Source organism: Arvicanthis niloticus, chromosome 6, assembly GCF_011762505.2.
Source record: "Arvicanthis niloticus isolate mArvNil1 chromosome 6, mArvNil1.pat.X, whole genome shotgun sequence".
Lineage (NCBI taxonomy): Eukaryota > Metazoa > Chordata > Mammalia > Rodentia > Muridae > Arvicanthis > Arvicanthis niloticus.
Window position 1 is genome coordinate 16,472,695 of NC_047663.1, and position 21,333 is coordinate 16,494,027.

Sequence of the window (21,333 nt, forward strand, 5' to 3'; positions counted from 1 at the left end):
TAAAGACTGTCATCCAGGGAGTGACTGTAAGCAAATGCATAATAATCACTGTTCATCTTATTAAAAATGATATTATTACTATGAACTTTTTCCCCAGGCTGACTTCAAACTTATTCTATAGCCAAAGAGGACCTTACGTTCTTGATATTTTCCTGCCCCTACCTCCAAAGTGCTGGGTTTACAGGCATGTGCTGCTATGTATAAAAACTAAGATCAATGAAACTGGAAATACCAATATTATGTAAGTTAGCTTTTAATTGCCCTATGAGTTCCTCACTTAGAAGATTCTGAGAAAAACCTGTTACTGAATAGTGACCAGCTAAAACCAGAATGTTTTTGCTCTCTTATCAGGAAAGCAAAAAACTCAGGACCCCTAAATTAGGAACCCAGTACCAGGGAATCATTTCTACCTTTGCCTCTACAGAAAAGAATGAAAACTTTCAAGTTTTCAAGATTCTCCATGTAAACAGCAGCTCCTCCCGCCCTCACCTTATAAAACATGTCCCCCTCTTCCATCAGCTTGCTCAACAGGATGATCATGATGTCTGGTTTGGAGGTGGCCATCGCCCATGTGGCTGGACCTGCAGTGTACAGGATGCATGATGGGTAAAGAACTCATACAATGTAAGGTGGTAGGAAGCTGGGTGAAAAAAATATCCTGGGGAATTTCTGCTGAGAGAACAACTTGCTCCACAATAATTACCTCATTTTTTAGACCTGGGAGTATTTTAGTGACTCCCATTGCCAAGAAGCTGCATTGGATTTGCTCGTATTCACCTTAAAATAAGAACATCTGAAGTGTCCAAGCTTGTGCCACAGGAGAGCAGTGACACACATAATGTGTGTATACTGTGATACCTGTGTGATACACATAATGGCTTAGTTTGAAATGATTTTAAATCAGGAAGTTGGAAGAAAGGTTACCACAAGATTAGAAAAAGCCAAAAAAGAATAATTTCTGTCTGAGATGAAAAACTCCCACATAGACTCAGTTTTGAAGTGTGCACTCTGTAGAAGGGAACCCTCCCCTTAGGGACACTAAAGGCTCCCTTAGAGCTGAGGACCAAATAGGACTTCCTGGTATTCACTTGGAACCAGGGGCATAATTCTAATGTCAATAGATATGAAACAAACATTAAGAAGACCACTCACGAAAGAAAAGAATAAAGTTAAATTGATTAGTTTACAGATGACTGGATTATTTACCAACTAAGCTTTTCAGGGTTAGTTATCAAAAGTTCAAGTTATTCTCTGCAACAGTCATTAAAAAAATCTTCTTTTAAGGTGAAGTAAATTAAAAGATTAGAGGTGTAGGGAACTCATGCAGGCTAAATCAAAGAGGAGAAGGCAAAGCTGACCAAGCCATCAGACCACGCCTGATGCTGACAGCGGTGAAATATACCTCGTGGGCGACTCGGTAACGTCTGACAACCTTCAAAGAAAGGAGAAAACAAAAAGTTGTAGGAAAGGAAAAAAAAATGGATGAAGGTGAAAAAAAAAAAAAAAAAGAAAAAAAAAAAGAAGGAAAAAGCAGCAGTGAGAGGCAGGCAGCAAAAGCCAGCACATCAGCCAACCCTGGTCTACAGTGTGTGGGTGAGGGAGCAGCTGGGATAGCAGCAGCAGGGGCTGGAGAGTGAAGCGGAGAGCAAAGGAAAGCAAAGGCTTATGGCGCTGCAGGGAGCCAGGATGCTCAAAGGGTGGGGCTAGTGCACAGGCAGCACTAAGATGTGCATAAGCTCAGCGCAGCCTCCTGGCTAAAGCTACAAAGGGCAGGGCAGAGAGTCATGTGACTCTGGATACAGGGTTTATGACTATAGCTCAGATGGTACTCTCTCTGGGCCAGTAGCCTTTTGTTCACTTGGGCAGTAATTGGACCAGGACAGAGGGAGAACTATATACATTCACTCCAAAAACCCAGGAAAGCCAGACCACTGGCCCCTGGGCACAGATGGTCAATACCATCTCTCTTTCTCTTACCTATTTTGGCTCCTTTCTTCAGTAGAGTTACTACAACAGACGTGTTCCTGCAACCCACTGCCCTATCCAAAGGACGCATTCCACTGTAGTCAACATGCTCAATCATGGCCCCATGATCCACTAGGAACTGGACCTAGGAAAGAAACAAGCAGCAGAATGGATTAAAAGGCACATGGATACAGCTTGCCTCATCCAAACTGTTTGTCTTGTCTGAAGCAGGAGAAAAAAAAATATATTAATTAATTTCTGGCCATAGTGATATTTTTGATTTTGAATAATGTTTTGTATATTCCTGTCCTCTGAAGAGTCTATGTTAGAACTATCAAAGCAGTACTTCACATTTGATCCTAGATAGTATTCTTAATGGACAGCACCCCCATCCATTCTCTCCTGAGGCCTGTTTAAAGGTACTTACCACCTCAGCATCGCCATAGAAAGCCGCCAGGTCCAATGGGGTCCGGCCATTCTTGTCTGCATGGTCTGTAGCAGCTCCATTATCCACTAGAGAGCGCACTACTGAGAGATGGCCCTTCAGACAAGCCCAGCTGAGGGCTGTCAAGCCCTCTTTGTCCATCAGGGCAATGGAGGCACCTAAAAGAGTGAGTGAGAGCTCTGTTGTAACAGGACTGAGGACACAGCAGTCTGTAGCTGAAAGGAATGCTGATATTTAAGGGATATATGCTGTTGAAGAACAGCCTTTACTTCTAGATTTTTTCATTTTAAGATTAACCCTGGCTGGCCATGGTAATATATACTAGTAATCCCTAAAACAGGTAGGAGTAAGCAGGAAAATCATGAGTTTGAGGTAGTTTGGGCTACACAGGAGTTCAAGGCCTGCTGAGTCACATCTCCATCTTCTGAGTGCTGTGATGATAGGTGTGTGCCAGTCCAGATTTGTAGTACTGGGATTGAACCTGGAGCCTCGTGTATGCTAGGCAAGTACTCAGCCAGCTAAACTGTATTACCAGCTTCTAAATTATAGATTACTTAAAAAATTTAAAATCACTTGAGAGTTCCTATTCTACAATGTTTTATAAATAATGAAGTCTAAACTTACTTAGTGAAAACTCACTTAAGTGAAAAAACAAAACAAACCAAAAAAAAAAAAAAAAAAACCCTAAAGAAACACAAAAGGTTCAAAGAGCATTGGTAAGGGAGAACAAACCTCTGTTGTCTAAAGTGTCTACTGGCATGGAGCAAACACAGTAGTCATCAAAGGTCATCAGTGCTGAAGAGGCCCTGCCTCTTCTATTGGATATAGTTTGTTCTGGAACATTGCTTCATGCCATGTCTTAAGAACCTAGGTCTGTTCCCTCTGAGTGCTGTTCCCCTCCTCTAACAGAAATAAAGGTAGATATGAAGTCAGACTTGTTTGGCAACTTGTACTGTGGAGGCAAGAGCTACACTGTACCCTGCAAGAACAGTTCTTGATTCTAGCCACCTGAGTCTGAGGTTACGGAAACAAGTCTTTCTTGAAAAGATAGAGCTAGATCCACAGCAAGTCTCTTAAGTGAAGCCAGTCTTCCTAATCAACCATCCTTGACTGTTCAGCTCTGGACACAGTTCTTCAAAAGGCTTAAAGGAATGTGCATCTGCACATAGACAATCATCTGTAGTTAAGGTTGGTTTATTAACAGCGAAGGCTAACTGGAATGATGTCATGGTTTCAATCTCCTCACTACCCACTGCTTGAACCACATCCGAGACTCCACTAGATGGTGCTGCAGTGCTACTAATGGTGAGCCTTTCCTTTCCTTTTTTTTTTTTTTTAAATTGGATATTTTATTTATTTACATTTCAAATGTTATCCCCTTTCCCCATTCTCCGCCCATAACCCCCTACCCCATCCCTCCTTCTCCTTTTTGCTTTTATACCATTTTAATTTCATGCAAATATTAAGGTCAGTTCTAGGTTGAGGAACTAGCAACACAATAGATGCAAATAGTCAAGGAACAAGCCACACCTATAGTCAAAGAACAAGCAAGGTAATAAACAGAGTCCTGTGACCACTATTTCTAAGGACATATTAGGATGACCAAAATATCTGAGCATATTTCCATGTCCTAGCCCAAAGTCATTTTCATGCCTGAAGCCTACTTCTTTGTTCTAGCCTAAGATTTATATTCCTGCTTGAGCCTTTTCTACATGGCAATCTGCGACACCACTACTGCATAGGTGGCTGAGCTTATAGCAATCAAGCAGGAAATGGAAATGATTTACCACTGGGCACCTGTAGGGAAAATGCAGTTTCCCATTTACCAAGGGTGTGAGTATTCTGGAAAGTGCCCCAAGGAATTATTATAGTAGTTTAATAGCAATAGCCTAATTCTCATTGCTATTAAGGTCTCATTGCTAGCACGTGTCTTAACTTTCCTTTACCTCCTGTGAATCCAAGAAAAAAATGTTAGCTGTGCAGGCTGATAAATTGATATCCAGCTTAGCCTGGTGTGTTGGGTGTATACCTATAATCCCAAGGCAGAGGCAAGTGGATCTGTGTGAGTTTGCGGCCAGCCTGGTCTACAGAGCAAGTTCCAGGCCAGCCAGAACTACATAGTAAGACACCATACCACCCCCGCTCCCACGCCCGCCTGCAGCAGCAGCAGCAGCAGCAGCAGCAGCAGCAGCAGCAGCAGCAGCAGCAGCAAATCAGCCTCTAAAATAGATGGATATTTACTGGGCATACATAAAAAAATTGAAGTCTAGAGATTACTGATTTGAAAGAAAGAGTTCAGAATGTATTGATTTCGTAACAATCCCTCAGGCTATTAAAAAAAAAGAAAATGTCAGAGTTAGAACTCCCCAATGTGTAAGTGGATAGGCTGGTAGTGGTAGTAGGAGGATCACTTCAAGTTTGAGGTCAGCCTGGTCTACATAGTGATAAAACATATGCCCATTCGAATGCACATATAACATATGCACATGCATATCACACACACACACACACACACACACACACACACACACACACACACACACACACAGCATGCAAGAGAGTACCAGGTATACTTAGGTGATTGAGGCAAGAAACAAATGTTATGAGTTCAAGGCCAGCCTAGAATCTTATTTTAAAAAACTGGAAGAGAAAAATAAAAAGAGAGCAGGAGCATCTGGCTTTGCATTTTCTTTTCTTTTTAAAGATTTATTTATTTTATGTATGTGAGTACACTGTCACTTTCTTCAAACACACCAGAAGAGGGTATCAGATCCCCTCTGATGATTGTGAGCTGGGAATTGAACTCAGGACCTCTGGAACAGCAGTCAGTGCTCTTAACCTCTGAGCCTTCTCCCCGTTCGGCTTTGCGTTTTCTAATCAACTGAATTAGTAATATCATTCAAACATGTCCCGTCCGAATGCCTGGAGTTAAGTGGATTCTTACAGGCTTTACTCATTGACTCTCAGGGCTTACCTTGTGCAAGGAGGAAGTCCACGGTTCCTAGATGGCCTTCAGAAGCAGCCATCATCAGGGGAGTACGACCCTGCTTGTCTGCCATGTTGACATCAGCTCCATGGGTCAGTAAAAGATCGACAATCTGCAAGTGCAGAGAAACAGAGGCTGGTTATTGTAAGGAGAGCCGCTGAGACAATACATGCATGCAGTCTCCTTCAGTGTGAACTACTCTCTGCTGCAGAGCTGAGTTCACCCTATAAGCAGCTTTCTACTGTAGCAACCTACTTATGACTTTCTGTACAGTCCTAATGGCATGTGATTACTATCTTAACTCCCTTAGAGACAGATGAATGAGGATTCATCTCTGAACATGTGACTAAGACATTAAGTTAGAAAAAAAGACAAGTCAAGATGTGGTCCCACCCCAGGTAACTACCTTTGTCAGTTCCATTTTATTAATCTCTGGAGGCTACAAACCTGCAGCAGCAATACACATTTACCACTGAACTGACTACAATAAAGTGCTTCTGGTAATAGCAGTGTCTTTTTTTTTTTTTTTTTTTTTTTTGAGACAGGGTTTCTCTGTATAGCCTTGGCTGTCCTGGAACTCACTCGGTAGACCAGGCTGGCCTCGAACTTAGAAATCTGCCTGCCTCTGCCTCCCAAGTGCTGGGATTAAAGGTGTGTGCCACCACCGCCTGGCTCAGCAGTGTCTTTTGTTAAGCACTGTTTGGCTTCTAGAGCCTTTTTTTCTCCTTAAGAATCTCCAAAGATCATTATCAGTGTTCTTTCTTTTTCCATCCTAGTGTGTAAATTAACGGTTTCTCTAGAGTCCAAACCTCTGGAAGGATCAAGTAACTAGAGTCTGCACATAGTGTGTTTTCTTCCAGCCAGTCTGAAACATCTGTGAGTAACTGGTTTGAAAGGGCCTGCTGAGATGGGAACTCCCATGTAACTGGCAGATGTTGTAGAGAGGAGGGCGTTGCTCCATGACCAGGGCAAATCCATCTAGCTCACAATGATGGTTTCGAGTGTTAATTTCTCCTTCACCCCCTTTTTATTGAGATAGGGTCTCTCTTTTTCCTCCACCCTCTTTTTATTGAGACAGGGTCTCTCTATGTTATCCTGGCTGTCCTGAAACTCATTCTGTAGACCAGGCTGGCCTTGAACTCACAGAGATCCGCTTGTCTCTGCCTCCTGGGTGCTTGGATTAGAGGTACATATTACCTCATTGGTTGAGTGCTAATTTCTTACATTCTCAATTCAGTGGAGCATTAGTAACAAAGGCCCATGTCCTCAAGCCTGAAGACTGCTGAGAAACCCAGTGTGGCTTCTTTTCTTTGCATCAGAAGTTTCCACCTGGAACCCATTCTTAACTGAGGGCTGGAAGCAGCACCCTACTTACCTGCCAATGGCCCTGGCGAACAGTGCTGAATAGAGGTACTGCTCCTCTGCGGTTTGGCTGGGCCACTGCTGCCCCTTGCTCCAAAAGCAGACGGCACACATCCAGTTTGCCCCTTCCGGCTGCGGCTGTCAGGGCTAAAGGCAGATAACAAAGACTGAAAATGGCTGGCTCTCCTTTTTTTCTAGTTTTCAATGTTAAACATGTATTAATGTGTTTCTAAATGCTTTGTTTAATGCAAACACAGTAAATTAGTATGTCTGATTAATGTAATCACTTTACTTTCAAGAATAATAATTTGGGCTGCCTTTTCCAGAAAGGATAGTTTTGAAGAAAAATAATAAAGACATTTAAAAGAGGACACAATGTCTGGGGCCAATCATAATAATGAATTCACTGAAAAGTCACTTTTGTCAAATTCACCTGGTTTCATTTTTCCTATACTCAAACTGTCTACTCTGCTATAAGTGTCTCTTTTTTTTTTTTAAGCCTCTCAACCTAGTTACAAACCTACTACTGGATGCATGAATGAAGTCTAGAGAAGTGACTCTGTAGAGAAAATTGGCTAGGAAAAGTCTTGGTCAACCTCTACTTCTGTGCTCTCAAACCTAAAGAACCAAAAGCAAGAACTGTAATTTAAGGCTTTGAACTATTTTTTTATTTCTTTTTAAACTAATGAAGATAATAAACTTTTAAAACCAGATTTGCAACCATGAGGGTCAGAACTGTTCAAGGTAAGAAGGTTTTAGAGATGAGAAAACAAGTGTGAAAAAGACAACTTTCTTCCTCTGTTTGGGCAGGGATCTAGGAAAGGTCTCACACAGCCTAGACTCACACTGTAGTCATTGATGACATCGAATGCCTGCTCAGGGATTGCAGGGATGGTATGCAACACTGCACCAGACTTTCTTCTTCTAACAGTTATAATGCTATAATAGTTATAAAGTGAATATAAAGGATACACAGGAGGAAGAAATTAATTATTTTTCTTTCTACACTATTGTCCATTATTTATGATCTTTGGTGTAGTTGACATTCTGAGTGTATATTTCATTTTTTGTGTTGATTATAAAGTAGGAAGAATATTTTGGAGATACAACGTCCATCATGTAAGAGACAGACATTTATTTAACCATGACACTTAAAATGCATAGGTTTACTTATTATTTGGAGGTAAGGTCTCCTATGTACCCCAGGCTGGGCTTGAACTCAGTGTTCCTTTTAGCTCCCCATGTTGGGATTACAGGTCTATGCTACCATACCTAGCTGAAATCTGTTGTTTAATTAAAAATAAATACATTCTCTCTGTGTGTATGGTGTTTGTATATGTGTAGGTTGTCAGAGGTTGACACCAAGTGTCTTCCTTAGTTACTCTCTGCTGTGGTCTGAATAAGATGGCACCTATAGGCTGCTATGCTTGAATGCATAGTCATCAAGGACTAGAGAGCTCTTTGGCATTAGAAGCATAGGGAAATGTGGCCTTGCTGGAGGAAGTGCGTTGCTGGGGGTGAGCTTAGAGGTATCAAAAGCCCATGACAAGCTCAATCTCTCTCTGCTTGTTGATCAGGGTGTAGCTCTCAGCTACTGTCCTGGCTCCATACTTTCCATCAAACTCCCTGCCATGTTAACAGACTCACCCTCTGAAACTGTAAGCAAGCCTCCAATTACATGTTTTCTTTTATAAGAATTGCCATGAGCAAGGTGTCTCTAACAGTGACTAACACTCTCCATCTGATTTTTTTTTCTTGGAGAAAGGGTCTCTCACTGAACCTAGAGCTACACTAGAGGCCAGCAAGCTTCTAAATTTCACCTGTCTCTGCTTCCTTAGTGCTGGGATTACAGATGTATGCCATTGTGTTCAATTTTTTATGTGGGTGGTGGGGATCTGAACACAGGTCCTATGTTTGTGAGACAGAACTTTACCAAGCTATCTCCCTAGCCCTTATGTTTTAAAGCCTGGACAAAGGGTAGGAAAATAGAAAATTATTAGAAAACAGTAGGAGTTATATTTTGTTAAAAAAACAAATTGGGAATAAATGTTTCCCCATCTTCTAAATTGACTTGGAAAACTGATATGGTAGGCTGACAAAAGGCCCTTCCTTCATTATAGCCATATATTCTAATGACAAATCAAACACTAATAGGCAGGTGCACATATTTTAGTTTTCAAATGTTGGATGCTAATCAAAGAAGCTAGTGAAATTCATCTCAATTGGCCACTTATTTTAAACATTTACATTATCTGACACACACACACACACACACACACACACCCCAAATGTGAACCAAAGACAACTTGCAGGGTTCATTTCTCTTCTTCTACTACTTGCGTCCCAGGGACAGAACCCAGGTCCGTAGGCTAATCGGCAGGTGTCCTGGTCACCAAGCCATCTGGCTGGCCTGGCATTGGCCTTCGGGTTTAGCTTAATTTATCTATAACTGAGGCATATGTAAAATTAACACTCCTTATAACACACACTCAGCTTTCAAGTAATGTTTTCCTGCCTTAAGGGTAAAATGGGTTCATAAGGGAAAATATGGCAAGTTTTGAAGATATACTCAATTTTACTTTGCAAATCTTGTCATTAGCTTTTCTGCTTAGTTTTTCACAGGAAGACAGTGTTGTCCTCTCTGTAGTGGATGTGTGTGTGTGTGTACGTGTGCATGCACTGAATGCAGTGTGTGTATACACACACACTTTTTCCTTCCTTTTTTTCCTTCTTTTTCCTTCCTTCCCTCTTTCCCTCTTTCCCTCTTTCCCTCTTTCCCTCCCTCCCTCCCTCCCTCCCTCCCTCCCTCCCTCCCTCCCTCCCTCCCTCCCTTCCTTCCTTCCTTCCTTCCTTCCTTCCTTCCTTCCTGAGATAAGAGTCTCTCTTCATATCCTGGAACTCACTGTAGACCAGGCTGATCTCAAACTCTTAGAGATCGCTGGCCTCTGCCTCCCAAATGCACCACCATGCCTGGCTTCCAGGTGATATTTTTAATAGTTTAAACAGCTGTTAGGCTTGCATAGGCATTTGAACACAAGAGTAGCTAAGAACTTAAGACATGCTTCGAATCATCTACTTGGAAAATTTCTAACTCCCATATTTTGTTTAAAATACTAGGTGGTTGTGGCAAACTTCCAAGTATGTACAGGCCAAGAACATTCTTTTTCTTAAAACAAAGCAAAACTGATAGCACTCTGAAGAAAATAGACTAGTTTTTCAGAAGCAAGCCTTTCACTAAGGATGCCAGTTCACATAACATATTATTCACAGACAGTGCTTGCCTGGAAAATGGCACTGTCTACTCTAACAATTATATGATTCTGGTTGGTCTTTTTTTCTCTACTGAGTAACACATTTTTTAATGTTCCACTCTGCCTTGTTCTGTTGTATAATCTCTGTTGTTTAGGTTATGATGTCATCTGGCAGCAGCCTTCAGATGACAGCTAGACATGGTCATGAACACAGCTGGCCAACCTCATCTCCATCCAGTCTTGGTGTTTTAGATGTATGTAACCATGCCTTGCCTCAAGTAATTTTTTTATAGATCAAGAAATTATATTTTGTTGCAAAGTATATTTTTCATTGTTTTTAATAGTAAAATTACTGCATGTAAATATCAGTTAAATGTAATTTTAATTGTTATATGTTTGAGGTGGTACATTAATAAAAGTTTATGTGCTTTTAAGTATGAAATATTTTTAAATTCTGAGTATAAAGATTTATTCTTTTTTAACTATTTGTGTGTGTGCACACGTGTAATACATTGAGCATGTAGAAGTCAAAGGGTAACTTATGGAGCTGGTCCTCTCCTTCTATCATGTGGGTTCACAGAATTAAATTCGGGTCAATATAGTTGCAGTAAGTGCCTTTACCCCCTGAATCATTGCACCAGCCAGTTCATAAAGCTTTATTTGAATAAGAGATTCATATTCAATAAAAATTAAGCCCCTCATTTAGTTTGTGTGGGTGAATCTGGTGTGTGTGTGTATGTGGGGTGTGTGTGTGTGTATGGATGTATTTACCCATGCAAGCATGTTTAGAGGCCAGAGGTTGATGTCTTGGGTGTCTTCCTTCATTACTTTCTACTTAGTTTGAGACAGCGACTCTTCACTGAACCTGGAGCTTGTTGGTGAGGCTGGCCAGTTGAGAGCCCCTGGGGATCTTTCTGACTCCATTCTCTTAGTGTAGGGGTTACAAATGCATACTGCCATGCTTTTATGTGGGCACTTTTCTGTGGACATTGGGGATTTTACCATGCTGAACTTCAAACTCAGGTTCTCATACTTGTATGGCAGTCACTTTACCCAGTGAGCCATCTCATCAGCCATAATTTATATATTTTCTGAATCTAAAGATTTATTTGAAGTATAGCACTATGAGTACTGGCCTTATAATTTGTACCCAATGTGACCACTGGATCATGACATTTTTGGCCTCCTTCCTATTCTCATGCCCTTGGTTAGAAGGCTGTATCAGGAGGTATGGCAACACTGTATTGAGAAGATTTTGCTGACGAGAAAGGTAAATCAACATGCCCTTTTTGCAGTTTTAGGTCACCTTCCTCTGACCTCTCTGAGGATGGAGTTCCAAGGACAACAGCTGTCTCTAGCTGAACATTTTTCTTTAATCTATCATGGGCTCTTAAGCGGCAGCTGCCTGGCATCTGCTCTCTTTGGCTTTTACAAAGGGAAAAATTGTTGAGAAGGAAATTCCTGAGCTCTGGACCATTCCACATGTGAAAGAAGTCATGAAACCTATGCACACTTTAGCAGGGGAAGAAAGAAAGCAATTCAACAAGTGATAAATGTTAGATAAATTCAAACTTTTTAACAACATTCTCATCTTTACCAAATGTATGCCCTTCTTGTTTAGTGAAACACGCTACACACATTTACCATCTCAATATTAGTCTCTTTCTCCTGACAAGTAAGAAACATGTCTGTGGTTGTTCTACTGTTTTCCCTGCCCAAGTTTTATGAAAACACATCAGAGGTTACTATGTTTCTCCAGATGCTCTAGTCTAGTCTTAGAGGAAAGACTGCATTCATTTCCTGCATCAACCACAAGGGAAGAGCTACTGTTGGTGAAGTAAGGACCAAATGACAGAAAATACTTTTCTATAGACCCTGAGGAATTAGATTAGATCAGGGTGGCACCTTCGGTTGCATCTAGCTGGCAGCTTCAGTCACAATGTAAGGCTTGACAGTGCTAGATAACCATAATGACATCTACTGGGCTAGAGCTGTGGATGGAAGCAGGACTTTCCCAGTTACAGCTGTAGATGCGGCACTACTCTGGGAAGAAAGGAAGAGGAAGTAGGGTAAGGGTAATACAAACAAATGAAAGGCCATAACTGATTTCTACTTTGTTTACCATACCATAAGGAAATATTTGGAACAAGAGTGGTAATATTTTTTAAAAAGTGGTGGGCTGGAGAAATGGCTCAGAGGTTAAGAGCACTGACTGCTCTTCCAGAGGTCCTGAGTTCAATTCCCAGCAACCACAAGGTGGTTCACAACCATCTATAAGGAGATCTGATGACTTCTTCTGATTTGTCTGAGGAGAGCAATGGTGTACTCATATACATAAAATAAAAAAAGTGGAATGGTGGAGAATCCAAAGGGAAAGTGGGCTGAAAGAGAAAAATTGCCTAACTTTTTACTTGGGCTGAACTGGACTTGTCTTAAAGTCTTAAGACTGAGTGCTGAAGTACGCCAGACTCAAAAGAAGACCCAGAAAGTCAACATAAATATAACACACCACTGAGAGAAGACAGCAATGTCCCAGAGAAGTACCTGTCTCTCCCCAGAGACTGTCAAAACTGTTGATTTGTGCTCGCTCTACTTCCTCTTCATCTTTTTCTGGAAGATCAAGTAGGTAGGAGACAATCTGAAACAAGAAGTCATGTCAGCTCACACTGCAGGTGAGATGTTGTGCTGCTGGCATTCATTGATCTGGGAGCATTGGAAGATAATCCGCTCACTAAATTTCTTACATACAAAACAATCAGTACTGCTTGCTTTACAAAAGAAAACTGAAACCATTCTGATAGAAAGCTGTCCTATCAGATAGTTTACATGTTTTCATTTAACATACTCCATATATCATGTGATTTAAAAATTACATATTATTCTTATTTAAGCCAATTGACACAATCTCTTGTCCACCACCCAATAAAGACAGAGGAAAGAAATGTGGAGAAAGCTGAGGCCCATACTTCCTTAAAGTAATTGTTTCCTTGTTTCCTCTCAGAAGTACGGCAAGGACTGCCTGGGAGGGAGAATGACTGACTGCAAACCACAAACAAAAGTGACAGCTGTTTCCAGGAATCTGATTGTATCAGGAGTTAAGAGACTTTCCATAGACCATACAAACTTCAGTTTTGCTTCATATGCATTTGGTGACACCTAATGCCAGGACCATTGCTTCATTGGGGCATCTCCGGCAGTGGGGTGGGCTCCTGAGTAGAGACCCAGGAGAACTGATTCTATAAGTTTCAGAAATTTTACAAGCTGACTTCCACACCAACCCCAGAAAGGGTTTCTCTGTGTAGCCCTGGTTGTCCTGGAACTCACTCTGTAGACCAGCCTGGCCTTGAACTCGGAGATCCACCTGCCTCTGCCTCCAGAGTGCTGGGGCTAAAGGTGTGCACCACCACCACACCAGTTTACAAGCTGATTGTTAAACAAAGCCAGGCATTTATTAAAACTTAAATAATAAATTATATGAAAAAAGATGAAAAATACCTAACCATGGGCTGGAGACACAGCTCACTGGTAAGAGTTAATCTCAACACCACAAAAAAACAAACAAAAAAAGCCCCTCAACTCTTAAAATTTCTGAATTATTTAACGATGTCTTATTGTTATCATCTGTGATATTAAAGTTACTTATATTTATTGTATCTCTATGGATGAAACATTGTTACGTGTGCTTCTGTGCATTTCTTCCCACCTTCATATTGAGTGATATAACACTGGCAGCTTGAAGTCAGCTATGGTAGTAATAGTTACAAACTTTATAAACCAATGTTTTGTTTAGAACTAAACCTGAAATGTGTTTCCTTTTAATCAGTAGAGTTTACATAAAGATGAGAGACAGTTAATAGTGAATCAAAAATCAGATTTAATGGCAGTAAAATTACTGAGAAAAAGAGCAAATTAGATGCAATTCCACTTGTTACATCATAGTTAGGTTGCAACCACAGGTTGGCTACAGATTTAAATTTGGCCAAAGCCAACACTCAATTAACCATTCAATTGAGAACACTGTCACTGTGTAACTCATTCCTTAGATTAAAATTTACAATAAGCATAAGCTCTTATGTACCTGCTCCCTGGTTACACTCCTTTCCTTCCCTCATTGTCAGTTACTTAACATCTCACAGAATACTACCAAGTCCATGAATTTGCCACACCTATTAATAATGTAGAAAATGTCATTTGCATGGTGTTAATTATTTAGAGCAGCCTTCATAGCAGCCTTGTAAAAAAGACCCCAGTGACTTTATGGATGAAAACTAGGATTCTAAGGCAGTAAGTAAACTGTATGATCCAGGACCAAAATCAACCATTCTGAGGTTCTGCGGGTTACATCCTTCCTGTCCCACAACGCCTGACTGTATGTCCACAGGCCAGTAACTCCTCTGTGTCTTAGTGTCACGGCAAGTGTGGGAGGAGCTGTGAGACTTCCAGTCTCCTTTCTGACTCTCACGCTTGTTCCACATACATATTTCTAGGTACTATAGTATTTGAGTACTGCTTTGTGGAGTTTAATCCCCTATTCTTTATAATAGTGATTAAAAACTTTTCACCAATTTGGCTGCATTTTCACCAATTTTGTTGCATCAAAGTCTTTCCCCCACAGTTTCTTAGGTTCTTTAATACAAAATTTGGCGGAAAATCCTATCATTTTTTTTCTTACCTCAGTGTAGCCCATGCTGGCTGCAGCAATGAGGGCCTGCTGGATGGCATGGCTCTTCTTAAACACTCCCTGTTGCTGGCCAGCCATTGTCCAGTCACATTGAATCAGAAACTTGACAACCTCTAGATGACCTCGCAGAGCAGCGTGAACCAAAGCACACTGTCCATTTTTGTCCAAGTGATCTACCTATGGGAAGAGAATAGAGAGAGCTGGGAACAAGGCTAGAGGCTGTGTTCTACCCTAGCCACACTGGCTGACTGCAGGTGTCTACACCACCCTTTCCCACTCTGAACTTAAGAGGGCACTTTCTACTCAGCCTATATTATAATTGATCTCCAGTTCCCCTGAACATCCATCCCCCTGCAGAGAACTTTCCCCAGAAAACGAGGCAAGGCTTTTGTTTTTACAGTAAAAGAAAAAATAAAATAAAACCCTCAGGTGATTTGGTTGGAATGCAGACATGCTCTAAATTACAGAATGATCTAGATGGAATACAGACATACCCTTAGTACACACACCTTTAATTTTCAAACAGTGTAGGTGAATTTAGTTTGTAGAAAGCAGCTATGTTTGAAATGTCTAACTGAAGGGCAAAGTAACAAATCAGAGGCAGATTTGACAGAATGAGTCATAGACAGGATCTGCCCAACTCTTATAAGAACAGACTGGAAAGAGAGTCTACTTAAGAGCAGTGAGGGAGAGAGAGTGTGCCAGTTCAGAGGAGTTGAGTTTGGAACAGTTTGGTTCAATTCAGAGCAGAGCAGTTGAGTTTGGAGCAGTTTAGTTTGTGGAGTTCAGAGGCAATCTTTCCAAGCAGAGCACTTCAGCCAGAAGGTGAAAGAAGCCAATTTGAACCAGTCAGTTTGGGCTATCACAATAGCTTAGTTGAACCAGCCAGCCAGACTTCAGAAAGAACTAGAAAGGGTGAGTTTATTCAGCTGTAAGCCTCCTAGACAACACTTATATTTGGTGAATAAAAGTTATATTTATATAATACCAATTTGTTTATCACTCACAGAAGCTGGATTATGAGCAGTGAGGAAGAAAGACGACTCTTAGGATGGGTCTGAAGAATATGGAAGGGAAGGAAAGAGATGAGATGTAGCTTCTGGTTAGCAGGTGAGAGGACTTTTTTTTTTTAAGGTAGGTAAGATAAGGTAAATATCTATAAACCTACAAATATTTAGAAAAAGGTGATGTAAATTAAGAAAAGAAAAGAAGTAACAAGTGAAAGAGCAACAGACCAAGACCAAGAGCACAGGGAGAGATGATGCTGAGAGAAAACCAAGTGCTTCTTGTTAGGCAGGAGCACAGGCCAGTGTAGCAAAGAACACTGTTCTGTGACAGACGATCCCCGAGACAGACACTTCCTTCTTTCCTCCTCCTCCTTTTTTTTTTTTTTTTTTTTTTTTGGTGGGCCTTTCTATATATCCCAGACTGACTTTAAACTTGTGATTCTCTTCCCTCAGCCTCCAAGTCATGGAGTTACAGATGTGCACCCCTTGCCTCCCCAAAGTTTCTATATAGCTCTGGTTGTCCTGGAACTCTCTTTGTAGGCTAGACTGGCCTAAACTCATGCAGATCCATCTGCTTCTGCCTCCCCATTGCTGGGTTTTAAAGCTGTGCACCACCATGCTAGGCTCCACATCTTGTTTTTAGCTTAATTGTACTAATACAAAACACAGAAGAGATGTGATAGGATTCTGAAGAGAATAAACAGTGTAACCATCTGCTCTGGGAAAACAATGAAGAAGAAAGTTAAAAAAATGGCATGGTGGTATAGGGCAGAGATGATTCAAGGACCTAGCTAGGATGTAAATTACATCAAGAGTAACATCAGGACTACATATTCTCTTTCTAGAAGCATCTATTCCAACAAAGGAGGTATTGATATAGGTGGGCAATCTGTGTCACAGTAACATCTAAGGCATCTGAGGTTCTGCTGAGAACCCAGGTCTCATTTCCTCAGCGAGTCTTAGGAGTTCTCCTTGCTTCCTTGGTGACAATACTGAACATCTCAAAATGAGGTTGCATATATTACTTAAGTTTCCCTGTGAAACCACCAACACTCTTAGTTTCACGACAGAATCAAAATACCACAAGGCTACAATTTTCCTTGGTGGCCTACATTTGTGAAGCCAGTGGTTTAGTTTTTGCCAGTATTTTGAAACTGAATTATCCTGTATCAGTGACTTGGAAAATACTATAAAGAAAATATTTTGAAGGCTGGGATGGTGGCTCTAGTACTAGAAAGACTATTTGCTCTGTATCCACGAGAGCATGAGCTTGGTTCCCAACATCCACATGAAAGCAGGACATGGTATGTATATGTCATGTCAGTGTTTGTGGGTAGAGACAGGAGGATCCTGGGAGCTCACCAGCCAGACAGCCTAGCTGAAAAGTGAAGTGTCTGGTTCAGTGATAGATTCCTTCTTAAGGCAATAAAGTAAGAAGAAAGAAAGAAGAGAACACCAGTGTCCTGCTCTGGTCTCTACATTTTGTTCATACACCTATACATTCATATGCATGTATTCTCTAACACCACATAAAAAACAATAAAACATTTGAAAATGCTTTCAGAGAACTGAAATGTACTAATAAATACTTGGGATGCCCTTGGTCAGTCTGAGTGCATCCAGTTTCTCCAAATTTCAAGGAACTTTCTCATCTCCATGTCTAAGGTTTCCTTTAAAACATGAAAGTCTGAGGGTGTGCAGGTAGGCACTGTTCAGTTCAGACCTCCCACTGCACTCTCTTTGGCCTTTGCTTCTTTTCTGGATTTTTTGTTAGAGTCTTCTTCTATGTTTAGTAGATAACTTCTAGTTTATTAGATAGGGATTTTTGTGGTTGCTGATAAATGCTGTTTTACAGGTGCCTCTCAAAGATTTAAAAACCGTGTCCTGGCTAACACTGGGATATGAGCTAAGTGGGTCTCCCCTTTGATCTGCTCTGCATCTGGGTTGGGTGCACCTAGATCACTGAGGTAACAAATGAGTTAGAACACTACATTGAGAGGAAAGAAAAAGAGAGAAGAAAAGCAGGAGTGGGCAGTGGTTACCTTGGCCCGTTTCTTGCATAGCAACACCACGATGCTCAGGAACCCTGCTGCTGCAGCATACCCCAGAGGAGTCAGGCCACTTTCAGAAGAGGCATCCACATTGGCCCCAAACTCCAAAAGCAGGGCCACCATTTCTGTGTAACCAAGGTGAGACTGGACACATAGGATGGGAGCATTATTTAGAACCTCTGTCCGGTAGTTAATATTGGCACCTCCCAGAATCAGCAGTCTGCTGACCTAGAAGCAAACACCAGACACCTGTTACATCCTTTCAGTTTTAAAATCACTTGAGACTCTACAGTGGTGTTCAATAGCATTTTTAGGAAGTATTTTTAAAAATTCTTTATTCCCCTTTGAATACTTTGCTTTAGAAAATAATGCAAAACATCTCTGCCTCCTTTATACACATTGTTCATTAGCTAGAGTGAGGGAGCACACCGTAAGTGCTGAATGTTGGCTCACTTGAGTGAACTCTTGATTGTAAAAGTTCCTCCTCAAATAGAGGCTGCCTGAGATCAATCTGCCCTTCAGAACCCTCAGCAGACCCTATCCCTAAGTCTCAGCTAGCTATCCAACAGCCTTAGGCCAGCAGCACAAAACAGCAATTTAAAATACATTAAAATCCCTAAAAGACCACTCGTTAGGAAATAGTTTAAGAAAGTCAGAAATCAACTAAATGGCAACTTGATGTCCTTCTAATTTTATTTTCCAGTCAATTATTAAGCTATTTTTAGTTTCTTTGTGTTTACCTTTATATTTGGAGTGTAGAGATTTCGTAAAGAGGCCAATGCCATGGAAAGACCTTCTGTGCTATAAGAGATCCAGAGTCCTTGGAGGATGGAGGATGATACACCAACCTTTTTACTCAAACCCTGGAAAAATATAGAGATAATCAAATAACAATTAGTATAGAGGCAGTTAAACAATAATAACAAATATATATATATATATACATATATATATATATATATACACACACACACACACACACACACACACACACACACACACACACACACAAAGTCTCTCTAATATAGCCCTGGCTGTCCTGGAACTTGCTGTGTAGACCAGGCTGAACTCAAACTCAGAGATCCACTTGCTCTGCCTCTCAAGTCCTGGAGTTAGAGATGTGCACCACCACTCCTAGTGAGGTAATTACATTATTAACTCAGCTAAAAAGTATCATCAGTAATGAGTGAGTGGCCCCTAGGTTTTGGTAGCAATGAATGAGTGCGGAATCTCATTTTAACAATGTTCATACACAGCAACTCTGATAGGGACAAAAACTAGTTTTATAGAAATATAGTAACTTAAATTGTCTCCATTAGTAGATAGATCACTTATCATTTTTTTGGCTCTATATCTGAATATAATTTATGTTCCCATTTTTTTTTCTCCACTAGCTTTCTTAAGTAACTTAAGTCACTAAAATAATACTGTGGCAGAGATAATTTGATTTTTCATCTTCATTTCATCTTCTTCTTGAACATTTGGGAAAACTATAGTTATTAGTCTCCCTTGCACACAGATGGCTCACATGACTCAACTCTGGCTAATAAAATCTGGGCCTTAGTAAAATGCCTTGTTAAGGCTTGGCTCCCAACCTCACTCTGTTCCTGCAGACTTTCTACTGTTCCTTGCAACAGCAGATGTACAGGATCTATGGTGATTTCAATATGCTTGGCCTATGGGAAGTGGTACCTGTTAGGAGGTGTGGTCTTGTTGGAGAGAGTGTGTCACTGTGTAGGCAGGCTTTGAGGGCTCCTAGTGCTCAAGCACAAGACAGCCCTTCCCTCTGCCTGCCCGTGGATGACAGGTTCTCTCTTTTTGTCTGCCTTTGGATCAAGATACAGAACTCTTGGCTCCCCCAGCACCGAGTCTGCTTGGATGATTCCATGCTTCCCACCATGACGATAATGGACTGAATCTCTGAAACTAACTGTAAGCCAGTCCCAATTAAATGTCCTTTATAGAAGTTGCCCTGGTCATGGTGTCTCTTCATAGCAATGAAACCCTAACTAAGACAGGATCCAATGGAGAATTCTGAATCCTAAGGTGATTTCAGAACTACTACTCAGAAGGAAGTTTCACAGTGATTTGCTCTAGACTGTACTATAAATGAGCAATGCATAATTCAGTCTTTAAATTGTCTGGTGGTGAGATACTCTTCCAAGCATCTTGCTCTTCTGCTAAAATATGGGTCAACTGAATTAAAACAGAAAATCCTATGGGCAGGAAAACAGTAACAATAAAACTTAGGAAGTTGCATGCCTGTAATCAGTATTCAGAAGGCAGAGGCAGGCAGATCTGAGTTTGAGGGTAGCCTGGTTTAGAGAGATACAGAGACTGAGTTCTAGAATAGCCAGGGCGACACAGAAAATCCCTGTCTCAAAAAAAAAAAAAAAATGCTCTACTCATGTGATATACTATAGAAGGAACATTTACAAAGGAATATTTGTTGTTTAAAGACATAAGTTCATCTAACAATATCAAGTTACAGTGGTTATGCCATTTCATAGAAGACTGAGATTCTTACTTTCCACAGAGAGAACTCTTCTGCAGAAAAAGTGCAAAGACAGATAATGCATGCTACAGGAAGCTGGGTCTCTGAACACTGTCTAAAGGCTTTTCTGGCACAGGTGCCTCTTTTCTTTCTGTAGGGATGGTATGACAGCATAAAAATGGAATATATATTTTAAAGAACAGTTTGTGAGTACACCGCATGAGGGTGTGGGCAGGGCAATGGCTAAAGTACTGCCTACAGCTGAGATAAACATGCAGACTTTAATTTTGAGTTGTAAGATATGGTGGCTACATGCTTGTGATCCCAGCACTCAGGAGGATCAGACAGGAAGATTTAAGGCTGGTTTGGGCTACAAAGTAAAAACTCTGAATAAAACAATTCAAAACAAACAAACAAACAAACCAGGTTATTTATTTTTAGAATTGGTCTTCCTTTTTGTACATTTATTGTTTGCTTTCAATCCTTCCTGACCACAGTTTCTATTCCTTCCATTCCTCCTAGTGCTCCCCTAACGCCACACCTCTCCTTTCCCTCAGATCCACTCACTCCAAAACAAAACAAAACAAAACAAAAAACAACCCCCCCCCAAACAAACAAACACCCCAGGACTCCCAGGGATAGCCACTGAACATAGTGTAACAAGATAAAATATGACTAGGCACAAACTTTTATATCAAGGCTGGGTGATGCAACCACAAGAGCAGAAGAGTCCCTCAAGAGCAGGCAAAAAGACTCCCCCATTCCTACTGTTAGGAGTCTCATAAAAATATCAGGCTAACAAACAACATATATAATTTTTAAAATTTAAAATGTGAAATATTTTTTGTAAATTTTATACATGAGTACTGTATTTACATCATTCCCAACCCCTTTCCACTCCAATTCCTCAAGTGTTCATCACTCTAAGTTCATGACTTATTCACTAACCGCCCCCACCCCCCACCCCGCCCCCAGCTCTACTGAGACCATTGGCTGTTGCTCCTTTTGGTGTGTTTAGGGCCGATCACTTGTATTGGAAAACCTATTAGGAGGTTCATCCCTGAAGAAGGCTGACTCAGTGACCACTGCTT

The 21,333-nt window shown here is 40.9% G+C and overlaps 1 protein-coding gene across 11 annotated transcripts in view; it reads right to left on the bottom strand.

The window, feature by feature from the left end:
- The window catches only part of Tanc2 (tetratricopeptide repeat, ankyrin repeat and coiled-coil containing 2), a 296,480-nt gene that overhangs the window by 13,143 nt on the left and 262,004 nt on the right, over nucleotides 1-21,333 (bottom strand). For 8 of the 11 annotated variants that reach the window (XM_076935618.1, XM_076935617.1, XM_076935616.1 and 5 more), the window contains 10 exons: nucleotides 18,489-18,611; nucleotides 17,740-17,976; nucleotides 14,682-14,867; nucleotides 12,554-12,647; nucleotides 6,772-6,905; nucleotides 5,385-5,508; nucleotides 2,393-2,568; nucleotides 1,978-2,110; nucleotides 1,403-1,432; nucleotides 490-581 (listed from right to left, as the gene is read on the bottom strand). In XM_076935618.1, coding sequence (XP_076791733.1) covers nucleotides 490-581; nucleotides 1,403-1,432; nucleotides 1,978-2,110; nucleotides 2,393-2,568; nucleotides 5,385-5,508; nucleotides 6,772-6,905; nucleotides 12,554-12,647; nucleotides 14,682-14,867; nucleotides 17,740-17,976; nucleotides 18,489-18,611 — 1,329 coding nt within the window. The remainder of the gene's footprint in view (nucleotides 1-489; nucleotides 582-1,402; nucleotides 1,433-1,977; nucleotides 2,111-2,392; nucleotides 2,569-5,384; nucleotides 5,509-6,771; nucleotides 6,906-12,553; nucleotides 12,648-14,681; nucleotides 14,868-17,739; nucleotides 17,977-18,488; nucleotides 18,612-21,333) is intronic. The other 3 variants (XM_076935613.1, XM_076935614.1, XM_034505177.2) reach the window with 1 other exon arrangement.